The sequence below is a fragment of the Harpia harpyja genome, chromosome 14, assembly GCF_026419915.1.
Source record: "Harpia harpyja isolate bHarHar1 chromosome 14, bHarHar1 primary haplotype, whole genome shotgun sequence".
Taxonomy (NCBI): Eukaryota; Metazoa; Chordata; class Aves; order Accipitriformes; family Accipitridae; genus Harpia; species Harpia harpyja.
In genome coordinates this window covers 8,233,654-8,254,536 of record NC_068953.1, presented here as the reverse complement: position 1 = coordinate 8,254,536, position 20,883 = coordinate 8,233,654, and the positions used below count along the sequence as shown (strand labels likewise).

The 20,883-nt window shown below is 42.5% G+C and overlaps 1 protein-coding gene across 3 annotated transcripts in view; it reads right to left on the bottom strand.

The window, feature by feature from the left end:
- Nucleotides 1-305: 305 nt before the first annotated feature.
- Nucleotides 306-20,883, bottom strand: part of LLGL2 (LLGL scribble cell polarity complex component 2) — a 33,790-nt gene continuing 13,212 nt past the window's right edge. Inside the window, exons 3-27 of one of the 3 annotated variants that reach the window (XM_052807340.1) lie at nucleotides 19,983-20,080; nucleotides 18,926-19,007; nucleotides 17,538-17,653; nucleotides 16,754-16,912; nucleotides 15,800-15,962; nucleotides 15,486-15,618; nucleotides 14,638-14,692; nucleotides 14,291-14,445; nucleotides 10,704-10,921; nucleotides 10,134-10,201; nucleotides 8,992-9,145; nucleotides 8,779-8,883; nucleotides 8,191-8,483; nucleotides 7,778-7,931; nucleotides 7,297-7,447; nucleotides 6,491-6,607; nucleotides 5,797-5,963; nucleotides 4,787-5,051; nucleotides 3,927-4,080; nucleotides 3,233-3,270; nucleotides 2,711-2,758; nucleotides 2,157-2,199; nucleotides 1,862-1,916; nucleotides 1,366-1,427; nucleotides 306-992 (exon numbers count right to left, since the gene is read on the bottom strand). In XM_052807340.1, coding sequence (XP_052663300.1) covers nucleotides 1,374-1,427; nucleotides 1,862-1,916; nucleotides 2,157-2,199; nucleotides 2,711-2,758; nucleotides 3,233-3,270; nucleotides 3,927-4,080; nucleotides 4,787-5,051; nucleotides 5,797-5,963; nucleotides 6,491-6,607; nucleotides 7,297-7,447; nucleotides 7,778-7,931; nucleotides 8,191-8,483; nucleotides 8,779-8,883; nucleotides 8,992-9,145; nucleotides 10,134-10,201; nucleotides 10,704-10,921; nucleotides 14,291-14,445; nucleotides 14,638-14,692; nucleotides 15,486-15,618; nucleotides 15,800-15,962; nucleotides 16,754-16,912; nucleotides 17,538-17,653; nucleotides 18,926-19,007; nucleotides 19,983-20,080 — 3,045 coding nt within the window. In that variant the 3' untranslated portion in view covers nucleotides 306-992; nucleotides 1,366-1,373. The remainder of the gene's footprint in view (nucleotides 993-1,365; nucleotides 1,428-1,861; nucleotides 1,917-2,156; nucleotides 2,200-2,710; nucleotides 2,759-3,232; nucleotides 3,271-3,926; nucleotides 4,081-4,786; nucleotides 5,052-5,796; nucleotides 5,964-6,490; nucleotides 6,608-7,296; nucleotides 7,448-7,777; nucleotides 7,932-8,190; nucleotides 8,484-8,778; nucleotides 8,884-8,991; nucleotides 9,146-10,133; nucleotides 10,202-10,703; nucleotides 10,922-14,290; nucleotides 14,446-14,637; nucleotides 14,693-15,485; nucleotides 15,619-15,799; nucleotides 15,963-16,753; nucleotides 16,913-17,537; nucleotides 17,654-18,925; nucleotides 19,008-19,982; nucleotides 20,081-20,883) is intronic. The other 2 variants (XM_052807339.1, XM_052807338.1) reach the window with 2 other exon arrangements.

Below are 20,883 nucleotides of genomic sequence, written 5' to 3'. Positions count from 1 at the left end.
CCAAGTTATTTCAGGAAAGCTAGCAGACCACCTTCCAGGGACTATAATCTGAACCAGTGTCCTTTCCTGGCAACACGATGTATGGATTGCAGGACAGTGACACAATCAGTTTGCTTGCCACAGGCATCTTCTCCAAACCACCACCTTGCTTAAATGAGGCCACTTAATCTCCAGGAGTGCTCTCTGCGTCTACAGCTCAGAGGGGGACAGGTCCACCTTCTTCAAGGGGTAAGTGGGCATGAGCCTGTTTGTTGCCAATGTGAAAGAAGCTGCTGATGGAAAGAATAGATATGAGCAGACAAGGATCACAAAAGGGAATTCAGAGTTTTATTTCCAAAAAAGAGCAATGTAGCATTGAAACAAAAATCAAGTTCAATTAGTTTTCCTCTGATCTGAATGGCTACAAAAATAGATTCTACCCAAATCCATAAAGCTAGTTAACAGTACCATAACAAATAAAAACCAAAATTACTCATTCAGATACCACATACAGCAGTAACAGGAATCTAGCATATATTATTTAATGTTTTTTTTTAAAAAGTAAATTTCTAAAATGTTTCTGTTAAAACTGAAATACCCATAAGATTTTAAAAAATTGTACAAAAAATAATTTTAAACCAGTTGGAGGTAACAGTGTGCGTTTATTAAAATCCTGCACCAAGGCAGTAACATTTATAATTTAAAATCCAGCCCAGTAGAAAAGAGAAATGTGCAAACATTTAAAAGTTAGATGTACTCAGAGGCTTGTGGTGCATCAGACCTGGCGATCCACTTCTGTCCTAATGCAAGGCGGGCTCCAAGAGGAGATGTCTCTAATGAGGCACTAAAAGGGGAGGCAGAAGGCAGGCATGCATATGCATGCAAGTTGCAGCTCACTAGCCTGCGATGCAGGGAGCAGTGGTGCCCTCTCCCCACGGACGGTTTGCCAAATCAGTAGTGTTATGGCACTCAATCCACTGCCAGAAAGTCCTTGATGAATTCTGGTCAATCTGCTTTGGGATAGAAGAATGCAAGAGCCATTTTAGAAAACAGAAGTTGAAAGCTAATGAGAGCTAATGAGTTGATATACTCAACAGATTATTGCTATGAGCTCTAGCTACTTCTCCAGCTTGCTTTCTGGTAAGGCTAAGAGTTAAGCAGGAGCCTTCAAAGGATTTTTAGCTCTTCCTTTAAAGCTGATGCAGCATATTTACTTATGTGGCACAAGGTGCTGAACAGTGCTAGTACATCACTCAGCCAGCAGATTCCCATCCTGAAAATTCAGACCACAGTTCTGCACTATTGCAAACCATAAAGAAACTTCATTCTACTTTCTGCTTCCTTTGGCTGTCTCACTGGGCCTGAAATATCCTTACCCTCACCTACCTCCTCCATTACTTAGTCCATGTCCTAATGGACTTCTTGCCAAATTTCTTTCTGCATAGCTCCTGCAATGACACAAGAAAAGATTCATTATTGCAATGCAGTATCATCCCATCCACTCCCAGCTGCTGACAGAAGACCAGGATTAGGTAGTGTCCAGAGGAAGCACGCACAGCAGAGCATGTCAGGCAGTCACTTATCCTTACACACCAGCAGTTACCAATCCCACCAAGCTTCCTGCATCCGTTGCAAACAGTAGTCCTTTGTCTACACTTCCGTAGCCCCTGTCACCTGAACATCAGTATTCTAGGGAGACAAGATAAAGCCCCGCACCCACGGTGGTAGCTTAGCTCTATTGTATAGACAGAATGGGAGCAGAGATACTGAACACGTCCAAGTGACAGTGTCAAGCCAGATTAAAACTCCAGAGTCCCATCCTCGGCCAACTAAGCCCATGTGGCCTGCCCTTAGATCAGTATGGGTTGACATGAATAGAAACCTGTATGCGAATACTCAGAGTCCTGTTCCTTTGGGATGTGGGAATGTGATCTCTCCTGCTTTTCGGAGAGAAAGAGACAAAGCATTATTCATAAAAAAAATGTCAAGGGACAACATGTGAAAGAGAACCTGCCTCTCTCTTACTATTGTCCTTTGGTAGTTTGTGGGACACATATGTGACCAGATTCCAGCACAAGGATCCCTGCCATCATGTTGGGCATCCCCCTGCTTTCCAACTAGAAATGCCCTCCCTTGCCAGCCCCACCCACTAGGAACAGAAGTTGGTTGATACTCACCCTCTGCCCCCCTCCAGAGTACTCTGGATCTCCTTCAGGACTTCTGGAAAGCAGAGGGTTAAAGCAGTGAGCCAAACCAGTGGAGATCTGCTTTCAGGCAGCAGCCTAGCCACGTTCCACCTCCCGGCTGAACAGCCTTTAAAACCTGCCTCCCACAACACAAGAGGTCAGACCTTATAATATCATTGCCTCTTCAACAGTACCAGGTTTTTACTGAACAGGCTGGCATAAAGGACTGAAGCAGTCATTTGCCAGAGCCCCAAAGGAACACTCTGTTCCAGCTGTCATTTTACACAAGTCCTATTGGAAAATAAAGACCCTTCTCTTATCACAGCAAATGCAGCTATGTGGAACAACCCTGGCCTGAGGGCATGACTATCTGTCCAACACCTCACTTCTACTGATTCATGAAAACCCAGTATTTCTACCAGTCTTGTGTAACTGCAGATCCCTTGGAACCAAAGACTGGAACCCACAAAATTCCCAGCAGCTTTCTTCTTTTCCCACCCAGAAAGGCACCTGCCCTGTCAGTAGCACAACTTCATCTCACTCACTTTCATCATTGAGTAAGGCATGTTCCATCAGCCTCTCAGACTTCCTTTCTAAAAAAGAGTAGGAAAACAGCTGTTACCTAACAATATTTTCCCCTTTTCATGAAATATGTGCAGTTTTGGAAACCTACAATAGAACTGGATTTCTTTTTTTTCCCATTAAGTATATTTTGACTTTACTGAATGCTTCACAACTAATCCTTAAAGCCTTGCACATACTGAATTGTATTTTCCAGCAATACTAGTTTGGCTAACAGAAGATCTCATCTGTAATTTCAGACCCTATCTTCCCACAGCCTCTTCCTTCCAGCAGAAACTACATCCTATCCTTTCAAGGCTCTCTTGCCACATGCAACTTACTTTAGAGCTAGCAACTACTGTGTGCAGGCAGGTCACAATGTTTCCCTCATGTCTCTCCTTACTTTCCCCTTTCTTAGTTAGAGAATATCAACTGTAGCAACAGGAAAGATGTTTCAGAGTTTACACATCACCATGCTACATTTACTGCAAATATTTTTTGCTTACCATCTTCTCCATAGTCACCCGAACTCCTTCCTGATCCCCTAGAAAAGGAAAGGAGGCAGAAAACAAACACTGACTCTGAGGCATAGAGGCGCCCAGAATTCATGTATACTCTTGGCAGCTAAATTTTGTTGAACAAGGATTTAAGAAGGGCTTCATCACATGTTGGTGATGCAGAAGTCTGCAGGCACCAGAAGACTTTTCTGAACTTTTGGAATAAAATTCCTATAGGATCTCCATGAGTGTCAGATCTACTGTTATTCACTGATGTTCCAAGAGGAGAGGAGGAACACTGGGTTTCCCTTCACAGAGCAACAGTTCAGCCTCATCAGTAACACACAGCCCCTGAAGTATGCAAGAGTCAGGTGTCAGTCAGACACATCATTAGGGAACAAGTAAAGCAAGCCAGAGCTTACAGTTTATGACTCTAGCTTAGGGATACCAATTCCAGTGCTTCACTACTTTGTCCCACCAAAGGACTGGACTGTACTGCAAGTAGTAAAACCGTCAGGGACAAGGTTACATTTCCTCATGCCAATCCTTTTAGAAATGTTGTTAAAAAAGACTTCAAAGTCTCTTTTTTTTAATTTTTTTTGAAAGATGACATTCTCTATAAAATAAAAAACTTTGTTGGAAACAGTCGAGTAGATCTCACTACTCAGACACAGTCAGTGTGCAAGAGTTTTACAGACTTTACCTGGATTTTCTTACAGCATTCTCCATGCCAGACTTGTTGTGTACATGATTGTTGCTTGTAACTTCTGGCATGTCCACAACGCACCGGGGCTCCACTAACCATTTGGTAGAAAGGGAAAACCTCTCAAACTCCGACGGTGAGATCAGATAGAAACCTAGAGATGATTGGGAATTTATAAGCAATTCTCAAGTCCAAGAATACAGTTCCAGAACCAGAGGTGATCCAAAAAAAGAACATATCTAAACATCCTCTATGTTTGGCAGAAAGGGTTTGCACTTCCTCCTATGTAAATGAGGAGGAATCATTGAGGAAGATACTAGCCCAGTTTCCCAAGGATTGGTTAGCCTAGAAACTGGGCAATTTAAGATTATGCTGAGAGATAATTGTATTGTCCTGTGCTGGCACTTATGAAAAGCAGCATAGAAAGATGTAAAAACTGAACCACAAAGCAGCGATCCACCTTCAGCAGCCATAGGGTGTTGGATCCCAGTTTTGCAATTTGAGCGTTGAGCCACAGGCATGTATAGGAGGCACAATGCAGCCATTTCCCCAGTGCCTGCTGCTAAGACTCTGGACAAGAGGAGGGCGGCCACATGGAAGCTACCTATGGGGCACATCCAACCTGTTAGCTGAAAACCACTGTATTCATTAACAACAATGGAATAAACTCACTTCTGCTTCTGCTAATTCACACATCAGTACCTGTTGACAACTGGTACTGGCCAGAAACCTATAATGGACATATTTAGGTAATATTCACATGTATACACAGCCAGTTCTAAACACTAAGCCCCATAATCCCCTTTCTATTGTCTCAAACACACAACAGAGGTAGACAATTAGGGAGAAGCACACCTTACCTTGACCATATTTGGTGAAGACACAGGATGCAATGCCACTCACATCCTCTTTGCGGATGCAAGGGTAGCGGATCTGTAACTTGAGGAAGGGCAGCGAGATAATCTGAATGTCTCCCAGGTTAGTCAGGACAGCCAGGTCATTCTCACTGTAATCATCAGTCTTGCAGCTGCCAAAGTTTGCAACCGTCACCTTTCGTACCCTACAGCCTTCCAGGGCTGTCAGCTTGAGCTTCAGTTTGGAGCTAACCTTGGGTAATGTGAATACCTGTCAATAGAAACAAGACACTGACATCTTTCCCACACAATGGGCAGCAGCCACACCCAGGACATCTGCTGCTCCCTCCTTTAACAATGTTTTCATTCACAGTGAATACACACAGGTGTAATCTGAGTCAAGCTGGCTCCCTGCTAATGGGACAAGATGTAATCGGCCATAGACAGTGTTAGAATCTGTTTCTGTTCTGACATCAAGCAGTTTTACCCTTCAGGCTGCAAACTGCATTTCTCCCCCAGTTCTTTCAAACCCCCTCCATATTTGGCTACAAATTATTACAGAAAGAGAATGGGGTTTACACTAACTGGGTGCTCTTCCGCATTAAAAAGCCAGGGCCAGCCTCCAGCAAGCTACTTCAAGTCTTCTCTTTTACGCTGACCGGTTAGTGTGCAAAACAAGCAGCTTTTTAGTTGCTTCATAGAAATGCCTACCAATTCCTGCTTCTGTACTAACCACAGCAAAAGCTCTTTCCCAAAAGCAGAAGCAACTTTGTCCAAAGAGTACAATGAAATATAGGAATAAAATTTCTATGATCAGCACGTGCATCACTATGCTGAATACCCAATTTGTCAGCACACACCTGATTTATGGACTGCACCAAACAGAAACGCTGTCCTAGGTGTTTTTCAGGTACAGAAGAATAAGCACTCCCAAGGGTTATCTTTCCGCTAAGCACTGCTCAGTGCTTTAGCAGATTTTATGAACAGTCCATAGGCACCTCCTGGGTGACACTTACCTTAAATTGCTCTTCAGACACCACCAACAGCTGATGGCTTCCTTGCATATCGGGACTCTTAGAAAGGTCATGTGCTACTTCTAGAGGTTCTGGGAGGGGATTGCTCCGTCCATCCAAGACAAGTATACCCACAACAGGAGCCCTGTGCATCAGCTGAATCTCTTTGGCTAGACAAGCAAGATAAGGAGGAAAATAAACAAACAGAAAAACCAAACAGGAGTCTAGTCAGAGACACTCTATTAGAACCTCACTCACATCCTCTCAGAGCTGGAGACCTATACAATGTGGCTACAGAAACCCTGCCTAAAAAGATTTAGTAGTTAAAGTGTATTTGGACTGAACTGGTTCACGTTAAACAGTAACTATTAGTACATAAAGATAGCAGGTCCAACTGTCCAAATAAGGTCCATGTGTACTGAGGCTTGACAGTAAACTTCAGTGACAGCTGATGCAAGTTTAAATTTCTGAAGTCAGTAGGAAATGAGGCTAAGGCATGTCAAGTAGTGCTGGAGCTCACTTACTCTTCAGTTCAGTTGCTGCAGTGAGCATTGCTTAGCTCAGACACTGCTACATTTAGCTCCACTCTCACTGATAAACAGCAGTAATTGAGCTACCTTGCTTTTCTGTATGTAACTTGGTTATATGAGCAATAGCTCAGATCCATTAGGACCTTGCTTTCACAAGGCATACTTACCCTGCTCTGCCCTGACAGGTTCATCCATCCTCCTCTCTGCTGGAGGAACACGTAAACAGAAGGCATAGACTGTACCTCCATTGGTGCCTGCCCACAAGGACGGGCAGTGGCGGGAGCCTGGAGCAACAAGAAGGCTCATGAGCAAGGCACCATCTGAGACATCCTTGGATAACTGCTTTCCACTAGCTATACACATCCTCCCACTGTTTACATCCTAAATATCTTTATATTAGGGCAGACTTGCCAGGGAAACTACAGGTTCTCAGCACTTTTCCCAATACGTGTCCATCAGCAGCCCTGATAAAGGACGTGGCATGTGAGTAAAGGGAACAGGGTGCTGTTTCCATCAGACACCACAATTGCTGCATCCAGTTTTCATGTATTTATATCACATACAAGCAGCGTAAACTTGTGCGTGATATCAGTTTGGGTTCTGATGCAAAACCAGCCACCACCCTCACCAAAATTAAAAGGTTTTGCTAGGGGCAGGGGTGAACTTTAGCACAATGAGACAAGGAAAAGCTTATACTAAAAAGTCAGATGTCATTCCAGCACATTTGAAAACCATACATAAAGGCTGCATCCAAAAATGAACTACTACTTGCCTTGGGTTAGCCAGCAGCCAGAATGGCTAAATAACAATTCTGCATGACAACATATGCTCTTGTTCTATATTAGTTTTTCAGCACAGCACAAAGTAGGACACAGGAGGTGCCAAATTTTCCTGGCAGTAAATCCTAATACATTCCTTGGCAGAAGGAGGAAAAACCCATTTGGAAGAAAGGAGAGATGCTTTTTCTACTCACTGTCTCTCAAGAAGGTATCAGCAAAATATAAAGTTCGCACAAAGCCAGTGAAAGAGTCTTCTGCAGACCGGGCTTCAATCTTCCGCTGGACTGGAGCCAGTTCCATTTCCTGCAACGTGTCTTGGTCAAATTTGGCATTTGCTTCTTGCACCTTCAAAGATGAGGAGATATTTTGTCAATCAGGCACAGACATAAGGGAGAGAGTAAGAGTGGCAGCAATAGAGAGGGAAAGCACCATCATACCAGAGAACAGGTATATTCTGCATCATATGTTTAACTACAGAGAGCACATCTTCTCTAAAAATGTGACTGTTTTTATCTAACAGATAGCAGCATCAGAAATTGCCATTTTTGCCCTTATACCAATAGCTACTGACACCATAGCAGGACTGCAGGCCACCTCCTGCTCTAGGCAGTATAATCAGGACTCTGCATGCTCCAAGCTGTAAACGACAGGACCCCTAAAAGGTGGACCCCTCACCTCTGAGGCATTTCCACTACCTCCTCGTCGCTTCCTACCAGACACCCGGCTTCTTCTGATCCGCCTGAATGACTGACGGAGGGACTTCTTCAAGGATTTCACCCGAGACAGTGGGCCTTCTAAGGCCAATTGGTCACTGGGATGCAGTGTACACCTGAAAGAGGGAGAGAGTAGGCACGTGGTCACTTTTCACTGGATGGCGATCACTCCCAAGAGTCCAAAAGGACATACACAAATGTTAGAGCATGCTTATGTAATTCTTGGAGATCTTCGAGGACAGAGTCCAACGGGGTAGGGCTTCTTGCTACACTGACTGCTCTTGAGAAATCACTTATCACAACTTGCTTTGTTAGCAGTTGTAGGCCATCTTTAACAGAGGATTACCACAGACCTCCTGGGAAGAAGATACTTACTTGACAAAGACCAGTCGTTTTTGCTGGTGGTCAAAAAGCCCAAAACCATGACTGGTACCAAAGGCCACAAGCTTCCATTCAGAGTGAAGGGCCAATGAGGTGACCACAGCTGGTGGTTGACATTGGACAAGGACAAATGGCTGAAAACCAGCTTCAAATCGAACAGGTCCATCTCGAGTCTTTAATTTTTCGTGACCTTTCCATCGATAGCCCTCTTGGTCCTGCAGGAGATCTGCTTCAGCATGGTCCACAACATGTTCTGCATCTTCATCATTCAGTTCCATCACCAGTACCTGAAAGGAAGAGGGCAAACCTTGCTACAGCTTTTACAGTTCAAACAGTCCTCCAAGCTGCAGGCCTTCTCAGTAGCTGCAAAACTACAGCATCTCTCAGGGCTGATAAACAGCATTAGATAAGCTCTAAAAATACAGATTAGAGAAAGCAGAGAACCATGAAACAACATTTCCAGCAACTGGATTGATTTGCCAGTATAGAAATGAATATTTCCAATTTTAACACATCTCCCAGTTGCACTGTGACAACCTGCACTAAAAGCAAGGTTTATGATGACTATTTGTATTTCAATACCTGTCCTGCTGTACCAGCTACAGCCAAGTATCCACTGTATTTACACAGGTAGATCTTCTGGATCCCAAGTCTAGGATCATCACTGTAAGGGTCGAAGGTACCAACCTAGGAGAGAGAATACACAGTGGCTGGTCTTTGCAGATGCATTAACTAGGACAAGAATCAAAACTCCTCAGGTTTTCAGAAAGCTTGTACAAGCAATAGCTATCTTACCTTGCGAAGTGGAGGCCATTCGTCCTCACCCAGGGGGTTCATATTGTCATTGGGATCAGCATCTGTGAGAAATACTCTCACTGTGCTTAGCTTATAAAGGAGATGTAAGCAAACACCAGATGCATCCCAAAACCGCACAGTGCCATCTTCATGCCTGTATGGGGGAAGGTTAGAGAAACACACATCATGCAGGAGAACAGCACATCACCCAGATGAGGATGATAAAACAGAGGGGAAAAAACACAACCAAAGGTTAAACCACACTATTTACGAAGCCCTGAGCTGTGGCAACTTTGAGCTTCAAAAGAAAAGTTTTGGGGGTTTTTTGTGGGTTTTGTTTTTGGTTTAGGTTGGGTTTTTTTAATCCAGTTTGCTCTCGATGATCTGACACTAGTGTACAACTTAAGATTACTCTGAAAAGCACTGGAAAAAGAGCTTAGCATACAGAAGGAAAAACTCATCCTGAAAAAAATACTAATACTGGGAGGAAGGGAAAGAAATCAAGCTTTAATCTTAGTTCTCCAGGTGAAAACTGGCAACATTCTTCCAACGTAAGGGCAAGGACTTCTAACAACGTGCTGCATCAAGAATGAAGTCTGAAGAAGAGCCCACTGCAATTTTTAAAAGTGCTTAAAGAGAAAATTATACATTTTATGCGATGAGACAATCTCTTGCTAGCTACTTCCACCTCTTAGCTAGATCTGTTCATGCTGATCAGAGCAGACAGGAGTCCAAACTAACCTCTTTTTTGAGATTCAGAACAGTGTAAGGTAGGGGGAAAAATGCTTCAAAATCTGCAAGATTAAGCTCCACTTTTACATTGTTCCCTTTGAACCAGTCAGGATTACTGCCTGCACTTCTACATTGACGTGGGGGGGGGGGGGGGGGGGGGAGAATGGTAACACATCAGAACTACAAATAAGCCAATTTCATAGGTTATCTGTGGACATTACAACCTATTTGCTCAGAAGTAGCAGAATCAGTTAGCTTTACAAAGCTAGCAGTCCAGCTTTGAGAAGTTGTAAAGTTGCAGCCTTCTCCCTTCAAGATGAGCAGACTTTAATCTCACAGGAATGCCTCAGTTCAAAAGGAAGAACAGAAACTGGAAAGTGCCCCTCGATTGTTATCAGTTAAGTACATACCCTGTTAGAAGCAAGTCCCTCTGTGGAGGATCTGGAGCTATGTTGGTGCCACCATCAATCGGCCACGGCTACAAATACATTAAGGGAAGACTGTGACTTCCTAGGCAGTGACAGTGTGAAGAGAATATGCAGTCAGCAGGAGAGCATGAACTTCAGTGCAAGTGGCAAGTGAAACAGTCCATGCTGTTAGCTTTTGTTTGGATTAGATGTTCCTGTTCTGACACCAGCTGTGCTTTTTAGAAGATATTCTACACATTTCCTCAAGAAGCTGTGCCGAAAGCTTCATGCTTCTAAACAAGAAGTTTGTTACCACTGACAGCTGGGAACACTCAGACTTTCCTTCTAGCTTGTCAAAGCCTGAAAAAAATATCACATTTTAATCCCCCAGCGTGAGTAACTGTATTGGTGGTGCTCTGGGAAAAAGCCTTTCTTGACCTTATTAAGAGGCAGGACAACGTCTGTTGGGACTCATCCCTCCACAGGCAGTCAGCAGCACAGACCACCCACATTCTGAGCAGTCATGCTGTTCTTAAATGCATGGGAACACATGTACATTTAAAGCTGCCATACCATACTCGAGTAGTGAATGTTCTGCTTGCTCCCAGCACTGATAATCCTCTCCCACAGTTTCAGTGGGATGTTGGAGACATGGTGCGAGCAGGTGATGGCTGAGCAATGGAGAGAAGCCAGGTATGGAGGATGGACTGCTGGCCAGCCTGCAGTTTTCAAGTCTATAACTACCAGCTCTTCTTCTGCCAGCACCACCATAGCAGAAGGGTCATCAAACTCTGCAGAAACAAGATGCATTGAGGCTGACAAAAATGACCATCCAAGATTAATAGAAACAAGCTTCCTGTAAGGCTTATTTGAAAACTGTTATCACAGAGCTCTACACAAACATTTCTGTTGGCAAAGCCTCTAAATGCTCCTGTGTTAACTGAGCCTATTGAGGCACTAATATTAATAGATTTCAAGATACTAACAGATTTACTGCAAGTTCATGTTTCTTTACACCACACTCCTGGGACTATCAGAGCAACTTTTTATAGATTCCACTGCAGAATAAAAAATTTGTTAACAGCATAGATGGCTAAATAACACAAGTTCGTATTCACCATTGTAACAGCTAATTAACAGCATGGGGTGGACAGACATGCATACATCCCAGCAGTGACCCATTTAGTACTGTGTTAGGACCACAGTCCATCTAGGCTAAGCTGCTTAAACACAGTAATGCCTTGGGTTCTGCAGAATGCTTCTCTGCTTGAACTGACAAGTATTTACAATTCAGCTCTCTTATTTTTCATTTTTCCTGCTTCTCATATGTTGTGACAGCCTCTGGACTTTCTTTTTTAAAGAGCATGTACATAATCTAATATATATTCATACGTATGTTAGACAAGATTACAAACAAAAAAAAAATCTGTTAATGTAACTTTACAGATGACACCTGACAAGAATTTAAGATTTTTCATTGTAACTGCAATTCAAGTGAAAAAAATTTAGTCTACAAGGACATTATTGCAGTAACATTCGCGAGACAGCCACAATAGCAATTGGTGGGGAAAACCAAAAACCACGAATCAGTTCACACCAATAATGATTAACACAGCTACAGAAACCTAAGTGAATGCATAGCTGTAATGTGTCACATTGCAGGGAGTGTGATAAACAGTAAGCCATAAGCAAACTAGCAGCTTTTCACTGACCTTCCCTTCTAACCTGTACTTTCACTTCCCTTCTTTAGCTGTTTGATTACCTGGAACATACTTGCAAGGTGGCACATCTATAAGCAAGCACGTACCAACGCTGTTCACTCAGCAAAATTAACTTCAAGTAATTAGTACATGGCACCACTCTAGTTAGACACCCCAAGTTTCAGTTCTGACTAGCCACAGCCATAACACGCCACTAATCAGTTCAGTTTCTTCATGAAAAAATGTTTTCTACTCAGTTTTACTTTGCTTTCCTATGTGCCATCATTTGCAGTTGCCTACAGGACTTCTGAATAGAACAAATAATATCATACCTGTACTACATTACGCATGATCAGCCCTGCACTCTGACTGCTGCTGCCAACATTAACCAAATATACTGTTTTAACAATAATTTTTTTCCTGCAAAGGCACACATCTGAGTTCATTGCTTATGGCAAGAATTTATTTTAAGTTGCTGAAGTAGCAAACATACTAGAATTTGTCATGACTGCCATACACTCATCCACCTGCTAATTTAAAAAAAAGAAAACAGGAAGGGCTAGCCTTTTAAAAATTGTTTCCACAGCATATTCAGGGTAGTGGAAAGTCACCAGCTACCACCATGCTGCAATGCCTAAGCTTTGTGCTTATTAAATTAAGTGGCTTTGGTATACAATTAATACCTTCGTATCGCCATTGCAGGGAAGACTGCTTAAGGGCAAACAAGGCAAGCTACGTAGATCCACTAAGCTTAGGCAATCAGCCACAAGGAAGCTTGTCAACCACAGAAACCTCATTTTATTGTAAAAAAAACTTCCTCATCTAAGTGCAACAGCTTCAGCTTCCTGCAGCAGCTCCTGTCTGTAAGTCACATTAACCAGATAATTCAATCCTTGGGAAGTATAAATATAAAGCCTGTTAAGTTTGGTTACTTCATCCTAAAGGACTTCTAATCACATCCAGGAATTGAACTTTAAGTAGTCAATCTCTTACCTAAAAAAACCTCAGATTTCTTTCATCTTTAAGACTTTTGTTCCATCATCTAGAATCTCAGCTCTGACAACTTCATAGAAAGTAAAAGGGTCTAGTTTATTTAATGATAAAAGCTAAACAGTACCTCAAGTTTAATGGCATTGTTAAGCTTGAAAGTTTAGACCTATAGGTTCTGCACATTTGGAAGATGCTTATAAAAGGCAGTGTTGTGTGGGGAAAATCTATAACAACAAACATACAGGCACTTCATCTCAGTTACACTCTGAGATACATACAGTTAAATTCTGCCTACTTCTTTACTGGTTTTTCAGTGACTAGAGAGGGTCTGTTAAGGTCCAGGGAGAGAGGCGAGGGAATCCAAAAGCTGTTTCTTTATGCCTATTTTCCTGAGACAGTCCTTGCTTGGATCTGTGGTCTGCTTTGTACAATAGGCCAGAGGGAGCCAACCTGCATCTACATATTTGAATCCCCATGCCTGCACAGTGTGCAGCTGGGAACTGTCACCACCACCACTGGCAGTATACAAGACAAATAGGTTTGGAAACTAGTCTAGTAGGCAAACCAGAAACTAGAAAGTCTGAGAAGATTCAGCAACAGAAGATTTGCCTACAAGCTTCTAAAAAGCATCTAGACTTCTGCGATTTGGTCTGATCCAAATTCCAATAATGCACATTTGTGGAGCCTGAAATAGCATTTTATACTCAGTTACTTCAAGTTAACCAGAAGCAAGAACTACTCCAGCATTAGACAAACAGTTCTTCTGGAAAATCCTTTACAATTCCATGAAAAGAAATATTACAGCTACTGTGCAAGTAAGGGCAACAAAGTTCTTCAACAGAAGCAAGGATCTGACAAGCTGTAAGGAAGCTGTGGAATGAGTGCTATTCAGTTTTAGAATTGTTTACATTCATGTTCACCAGTAGTAAGTAAATTAAGTTCTCTACATACTGACCCTTGCTTCTATGTCACCCTTTGCTGATTTATTACGCAGAGCCCTAGTCATAAATCCAGGTAGTAATTAAAAGAAACAGTGTCTCAGTGGGAGTAAATTCTGTTTTTAATTATTGCCTCCTTTGAAGTGCTATTTCCAAACAACAATATTCAGATCCTCATTTCACGACCTGGTTGTGTCCACTGTCCAGCTTACACAGACATGAGCCCAAGAGATCTTTTCTCATTAATGGAGTAGCTTAATCTTTTTGAGGAATGTACGGCATTTGTAACCAGCCCATTTTTTATACCAGTATTTTACACTTCACTTTTAATTGGCAAATCTCTTTTATGGTTGGATTCAATCTTAAGGGTCTTTTCCAACCTAAACGATTCTATGATTCTCTGTTAAAAGTCTCAGAAAACCCCCAAACAACTGACCTCCTTATCACATTTCATATGCTATTTATACCAGGCAGATTTCCACATGCGTACACAGCTATTCTAATTCCCCAGTATTGCCCTTTCCTCACATACCTGCAGTAGGCTCTGAACTGAAGATTATAAAGAAGTCTATCACCCGTGATGTGAAGTCAAAGGCTGTTTGCTGACTGCCATGGACAACTGAGATACTGTGCCGGTCACCATAGCTAGCCCGGGGCATCCCTCCTTGGAATATAATGTAAGGAAGCCTTAAGAGAAAGAGAGTTAGAGTGTTGTATGATGAAGTGAGGAGTAAAGAAAACTTCAAAGACATGAAGCAAGTCAAACTTTCACAAAAAATTCTGACAACGTTACTCTGAAGGGCTCTTATGATATTGCACACTGCACCCTTTAAAATGCCTTTAAACAGGTGAGAGTGAAGGGATACACCACGAACTTACCCATTTTTTGTTGTCTGCCAGTAGATCTTGGAGATGGCCTTGCAAGGAAAAGGACCTAAGAGAACAGAGTTATTTGCCATATTTCAAGAAGTGCATCTTTACATTAAGAAGTTCTTTACTCTGCTTCACCTAGGTCACCTCAGCCTCCAAGTCAAGGGGAGCCACCTGAATTAGTAGGCACCACCACCACCTCCCCAGAGCAAGCCACATCAGACAAGTCTTCTGGGACACACTGACCACAGTACTCCTCAGCAAAACAAGGCTTAGGCTCAGGGGAAGTTTTGAACCACGTTGCTGACGGCTAATAGGGAGTGGAAGTGCTGTTGTAGAAGGTGATTAACTAGAAAGGATTGTTAAAAACACAGGCATTCCTGAAACTAATGTAAAGGTGATAGAGCTTTAGAAGTGTCTATATGCTTGAAAGATGAGGTCATCCCCATTTGATGGGCTTTAGCAAATCAAAGGCATCATTTCATGACTGCTCAGGTCAACGAAAAGTACACTTAGCTCACTATTAATTACAGAAGATCCAAGCAACTCCTGCTGAGCAGGACACTTGAACTAAAGAGCTGAATCACCAACACTTTTCTTCATAAGAGACACTAATTTCTTTGACACATTTGCTCTCCATGCTCAGAACAAACCTCAACATTATAAAGGAGTTTAAAATCCAAGACAAAAACTGGACTAAAATTGCTAAGTCTAGGCTCACAACCCATTCAAAAAGCAGCTCTGCATTTTGCCATTAGGATTAAACACTGGGGAGAACATGACTTAAATATCCCATAAAAGCTCAAAATGAGTTTTCGTTTAGACAAATATGCAACAATTAAACCTCACTTACTGACCATAAGGCACAAAGTTTTCCAGAGGCTCAGGATGCCTGTTGTCACTGGATACTGGCCACTGGGTGTAACTTCCATCATAGTGACAACTAATGAATTTACTGCCATCCCTCTGCCAGTAGAGGTTCTCCAGTTGCTGAAGAGGAAGACACACAATGACTGCTCTCCAGAGAGCTGTTAACCCCCCCCAAAACCAATGCATTCTTACTAGAAAAGAAGCTGTGTAAGGCTGTCCCTGCACCTACTTGTCTTGAGAGTGCTCTGAGAGGAGAAAGCCCTTCCTCCCCTGCTGAACTGACTTTGGATTGAATTAATACCTGGCTGCCCAGGAAATGGTGTGTCACTTTGTTATTCTGTAGGTCCCAGAGGACAATCAAGCCCCTGCTGTATCCAATCAGGATCTGGTCAGGATTCTTAGGATGCTCCCGAAGGGCTTCCACCAATTCACATGATCGCCTGTTACAGTAATCTTCTGGTACCCTGCAGAAGAGAAAACCAAGAAAAGTTTATTCCAGGTACAATCCAATAGGACTGTAATAACAGTTAAGGTATAAGAATGAGAAATTAAGCAACAAAAAGTTCAAACAGATGAGAATAAGTATGATCTTTTCACAAATCCTTCAAGCAGCAGAAAAGTCGTATGTAAGACATCACACCAGGCCTGCCACATGAACATGCACCCCGTCCTATTTTCTTCAGGGAAAACCCAAGGTTTACAATGAATTCCAGGATTGGATGCCAGGAGTGTAAAGACAGTCTGAATCACCCCCGCCCCATTCTCCTGTGACCCCTTACAGAATAAAGGTAACATGAAAATGTCAGTAGGAAGCAACATCAACGTGAAGTAGGACAGTTTTCAGCAGCACTTGAATCTCCAGAGTGACAAAATCTTCATTTGGACAAAACAGCATCCAAAGTTCTGCCAATGGTCAAAAAAATAAACAGGTAATTACAGCTAAGCACAACATTTTTTTGCAAAAGTAAACACAACGGACAGGGCACAAGGTTTGCAGATTTACTCCAAGTGCCTCCTGTATAGTTTTGCCTATATACTATGCCTCCACAGTGACAGTACTGGGTTGACCAGGACAGAAACTGTTACTTAACACATACCAGGACCAAAAGTTAGTTTCACAGGAGTCATGCAGATTTGGACAATGCTTAACACAACAGTGAGGCCCCAATACATAATCTAGGGTGACATTTTAACAAAGGATATGTCTGCTAATGGGATTCCACCTCTACACAGCAGTGCCTGTTTGCTCACTCACCGCTGCAGCACAGCCTCAGAGGTTATGGTCCTGTCCTCTAGCACTCTGAATGATGGAAGCTCCACTACAAAGATGTTGCCGCTCTCTGTGCCAAGATACAGGACTTCCCGTGAGGAATGGGGAAGGACAGCTGTTACCTGTGTGGCACTCGGCGGAGACCTGGGGATGCAAAGAGACTCTCATCAGCTGCATGCAAGAAGATTATTATTACCAAACTTGAGAAAGGTAACAACTCAACAGGAATATTTACAAGTGTCATTCATTTTATAGGCAGAGATTTTGAGCCAGGCATTATCTTCCTGAAGCAGGAAAACACTAGCTTTAAGGTAAATTATGTTGAAAGACTTCTGACAAGCACGTGGGCAAAGACCCAGATGCCTTTTTACAGAAGCCTCTTTTATTAAGTGTCCCCAAAGGGGCTAAAAATAGCTCACCCAAAACCAGCAAGATCAAGTGAAATTAAAGCCATAGCAGTATTTTAAACTCTGACTTAAGGGATGCTTAGATTTACTTAACCTTAAGATTTACAGCTCCTGTACACACAGAAGTGGATGCACAATATTAAAAAAAAAAAAATGTCACCCTTTACATTGGTACAACACTCTTAAAAGGTGGTCTTCCAGGCCCTAACCAACTCCTGTTTGGTTTCCATGATGCCCCTTTCATGGATTCACAGGAGTGAGAGTCTGTAAGAACAGGACAAGCTCTAGCTAGAACAATAGCAGAATTTTCTTGCTTGCTTGCTTATCCTCAAGACTAGCTCAAAAACACTCTTGTGGATTACCCAGCTGGCCCTTTCAACGTGAAGCGGTGCTCCTCTCGCAGCTCAGATGCTCCACTGTGCTGCTTCAGGCTCCAGAGATGCAAGCTGTTATCATCTAGCAGTGTCACCAGCTGGCACTACAAAACCACACAATATGCTTTTTTTCAGAATCACAATATTAAATATAACACAGTAAATCTAGCAATAAAGTTGCTGCTGTTCATAATTCTCTGCTAAAACAGGACTGAGGAGCCAGCCACAGTTCTTTACAGTGGTGGGTATATACTGCAGCGATGCTGTTAGCTAACAGTGAGGTATTTGGGGGGTGGGGGGGAGACGAGACGTAGCCTAAAGGCTGAAAACCCTCTTACATAGGACAAAGGCACATGTTATCACTAAGGGGGATGACAAGGATTTAGGCTCTTGAAAAAGATCAGTCTATGCTGTAAAGCTCAGCCAGGCAGCTGCAGGCTGTTAGCTCACCACCTTCTCACTCAGCATGGTTTGCTGCAACACACCCCAGCTTTGGGTGGGGCTGATACAGTCTACTACACCACACTGCTTGCATTCTTCATGTCCAACCTCATTCTGCAGGGTTGTGTCAGAGTCCTTTTATGAGCCCAGCCCTGCTGGCTGTATGTTCAAATTGAAGCATTTTACCTGCTGAAGCCACACCTGGTGCAACACTCCCCATGGGAGTTTCAGCTTATACCACTAGTTAAGCAAACAGACACCCAAAACTGCCTCAAGAATGAAATCCCTCTCAAAGAGGCCACTCGTGTTATACCAGGGGCATCAGGCAACAAAGTATGTGGCCAAGTCACCAGTCTGCCAGTCAAGGGAAGGGAAAGTGGTTAGACAGCCACCAGACATTTGGAAAATTCTGCCTTCCTATTTTTAGTTTGTGGCAATAACTGTTCAGCAATCCCCAGGAGCAAGATTCAATACCCCAAAACACAAGGGCAAGAAGCTTAACAGCAGGCAAGGTTAGCAGTATTGTTTTGAACTCCTGAAAATAATTAAATCAGTTCAGCAGCAGCTACCGTTCTAGCTGTTCAGCAGAAGACAGACCACCTACTCCTACTGAAAGGATAGGGGGCTGCAAAAGGAAAAGAAAGTTCTTGCTCCTGCAGCAGATTGTCTGAACTATTCTGGCCTTATTACCATTCCCAATATGTTGCTTGAGATAAATGACTAACAGTTACAAATAATAAAGCTACTCTTAAGTTTTACCAAGCATCTCCACAGCAACAAGTGCTGCTGAGAGCACAAAATACACTGGAATAAGCATTCCCAACCAAGCAGCATTTGAATGTACTTGCTAATAGGACCCCACTCGCCTGGAACAAACTCAGCACCTGTTTAAGAGAGGTCTACATAAGTTGCAGAGGTACTGAAAATACACTTACCTGATCAGGTATAAAGTGAATCTGCATTACAGTATTGTTTTCTTCATGTAAACCCATGAACTCCACCCCAGGAGCACCATATCTGAAAAGTTTGTTGAGGATCTACAGTATCTAAGATGACCCACAGCTACAATTAATTGATAAGAAGCTTGCTAGCAAGCAAGATGAAAAGAGATTAGTTTGAAACCATGTTTTACTCTTAGTGATCCAGACTGAAAAGAACCAATGCAAATTTACTTTAATTTTATATGCTTGTGGCAGGTTACACACATTACAGGAGAACATGGAAGTTTACTTCATCCTTTGAGCATATGCAGAAGAGGTGCCTGGACCCTGTTTTTTCTCAGAGATGTTTAGTGGTTTCCCAGACACTACAATCCTGCTTAACTAATTTGTAACCAAGAGACAGATGGCTACCACCCGCATGTGGAGTCCAGCCTCTGAACACAAACAACATCAGGAATGAATGATTAAGCAGGCAGAGAGCACACCAACTTTTCCTTTCTGGGCTGATATGCCTGTTTTACAGTTTGCCTAGCTGGTACTGTGCCATGGGAATCACCTCAGTGCCTCACGTATACACAAAAATCAGACTGGATATCATTAGCTTGAAAAAAGTCACCACCTTCAATGTTCAGGTCTTTAATGCCTGGATGGTCAAAAACTCGAGAAGCTGAAAGCATTTCTGACTTCAGTTTTAACCTCTGAAATAGAATTGCTTTAAAAAAAAAAAAAAAAAAGGAACCCTGCCCCAAATATTTAAACAACCCTGGAATTTACAACATGACAGATTGCTAACTTAAGTCAGATCTAGTCTGACCTTCTGCATAGCAAGAGCTAAGAGTCTTGTCTAATATCTGCATCAGCTCAGCTTCTGTTTGAGCTGTAGTTCAGCTCTTGGCAAGATAATCTCATTCTGATCAGACCGACATCACTTCAAACCTAGGCAAACTGTTCCAATAACCCTTGCTTGCAAATTTATACTTAGCCTAATGTTTCAAAGTTGTACATTCTGATGTGGTAAGAGAAATCTAGCCAAAGTTGTTCAAAAGAATACAGTTTGATGGCTCCGGATCGCGTTCCAATGGCCATAAGGCGGAGAAATGGGCTATAGCCCAGTGCACTGGGTTGATGGGGAAATCCATGTTCCACAGTCTGGTAGAGAGAAAGAAAAATCATCATCAACAGCATGTTTCATGGGCATTGTTGTATATAGATAAAAAAAAGAAGTTAAATATGGCATGGCAGTCTGAAATACAGCACTTAACAGCAGTTTTTTCTGTTGAAAAGTGTTCAAACATGGGTTAGATTTACTGAACAATAGCCTAAGGATTAATCTATTCCAAGAACCCCTGGCTCTGCAGCCAGGATATGCAGAAGTATAACAGAAATATTCTGAAAACAGTAACCCAAGCAGCAATTTACGTTAAGATTATAAATAACTCTGCATAAGCACAGCTTACTCAGTCACCACAATACACTCCATCATTCCACATCAACTTTACTTCTGTAAACCAACTGCTCAGCACAATTTCAAAGCCTGACACAAATACTGCGTATCGTAAGGTCAGCTTTATCTGCCAAATTCCACACAGGTCACCCTTCACAACCTCCTCTTGTTGACTGACATCAAGAAATAGTGCTATGAAGAACTATTGAGTGAACATCAGTGCTCATCGAGAAAACTAAACAGATTTCCTATGGGGCAGTCAGGAAAACTAATATAACTGATATCCATTTTCCAGAAGTAGCACAAGGAACACTGGAATTTAATGAGAACAGGAGCCTGCTAGGTAACCTCAGACTAATTCAAAGCCATCTGGTAATAAAAAGATGTCAGTCACTATCATAGGGAGCACTATGTTGCTTGGCCTTAGTGGCTTCCCTGAAGTACAATTTACACTGCACAAAGAGGAAAATCTGGAGCATGTTGTACACAGCACACTTAGCATGGCTGA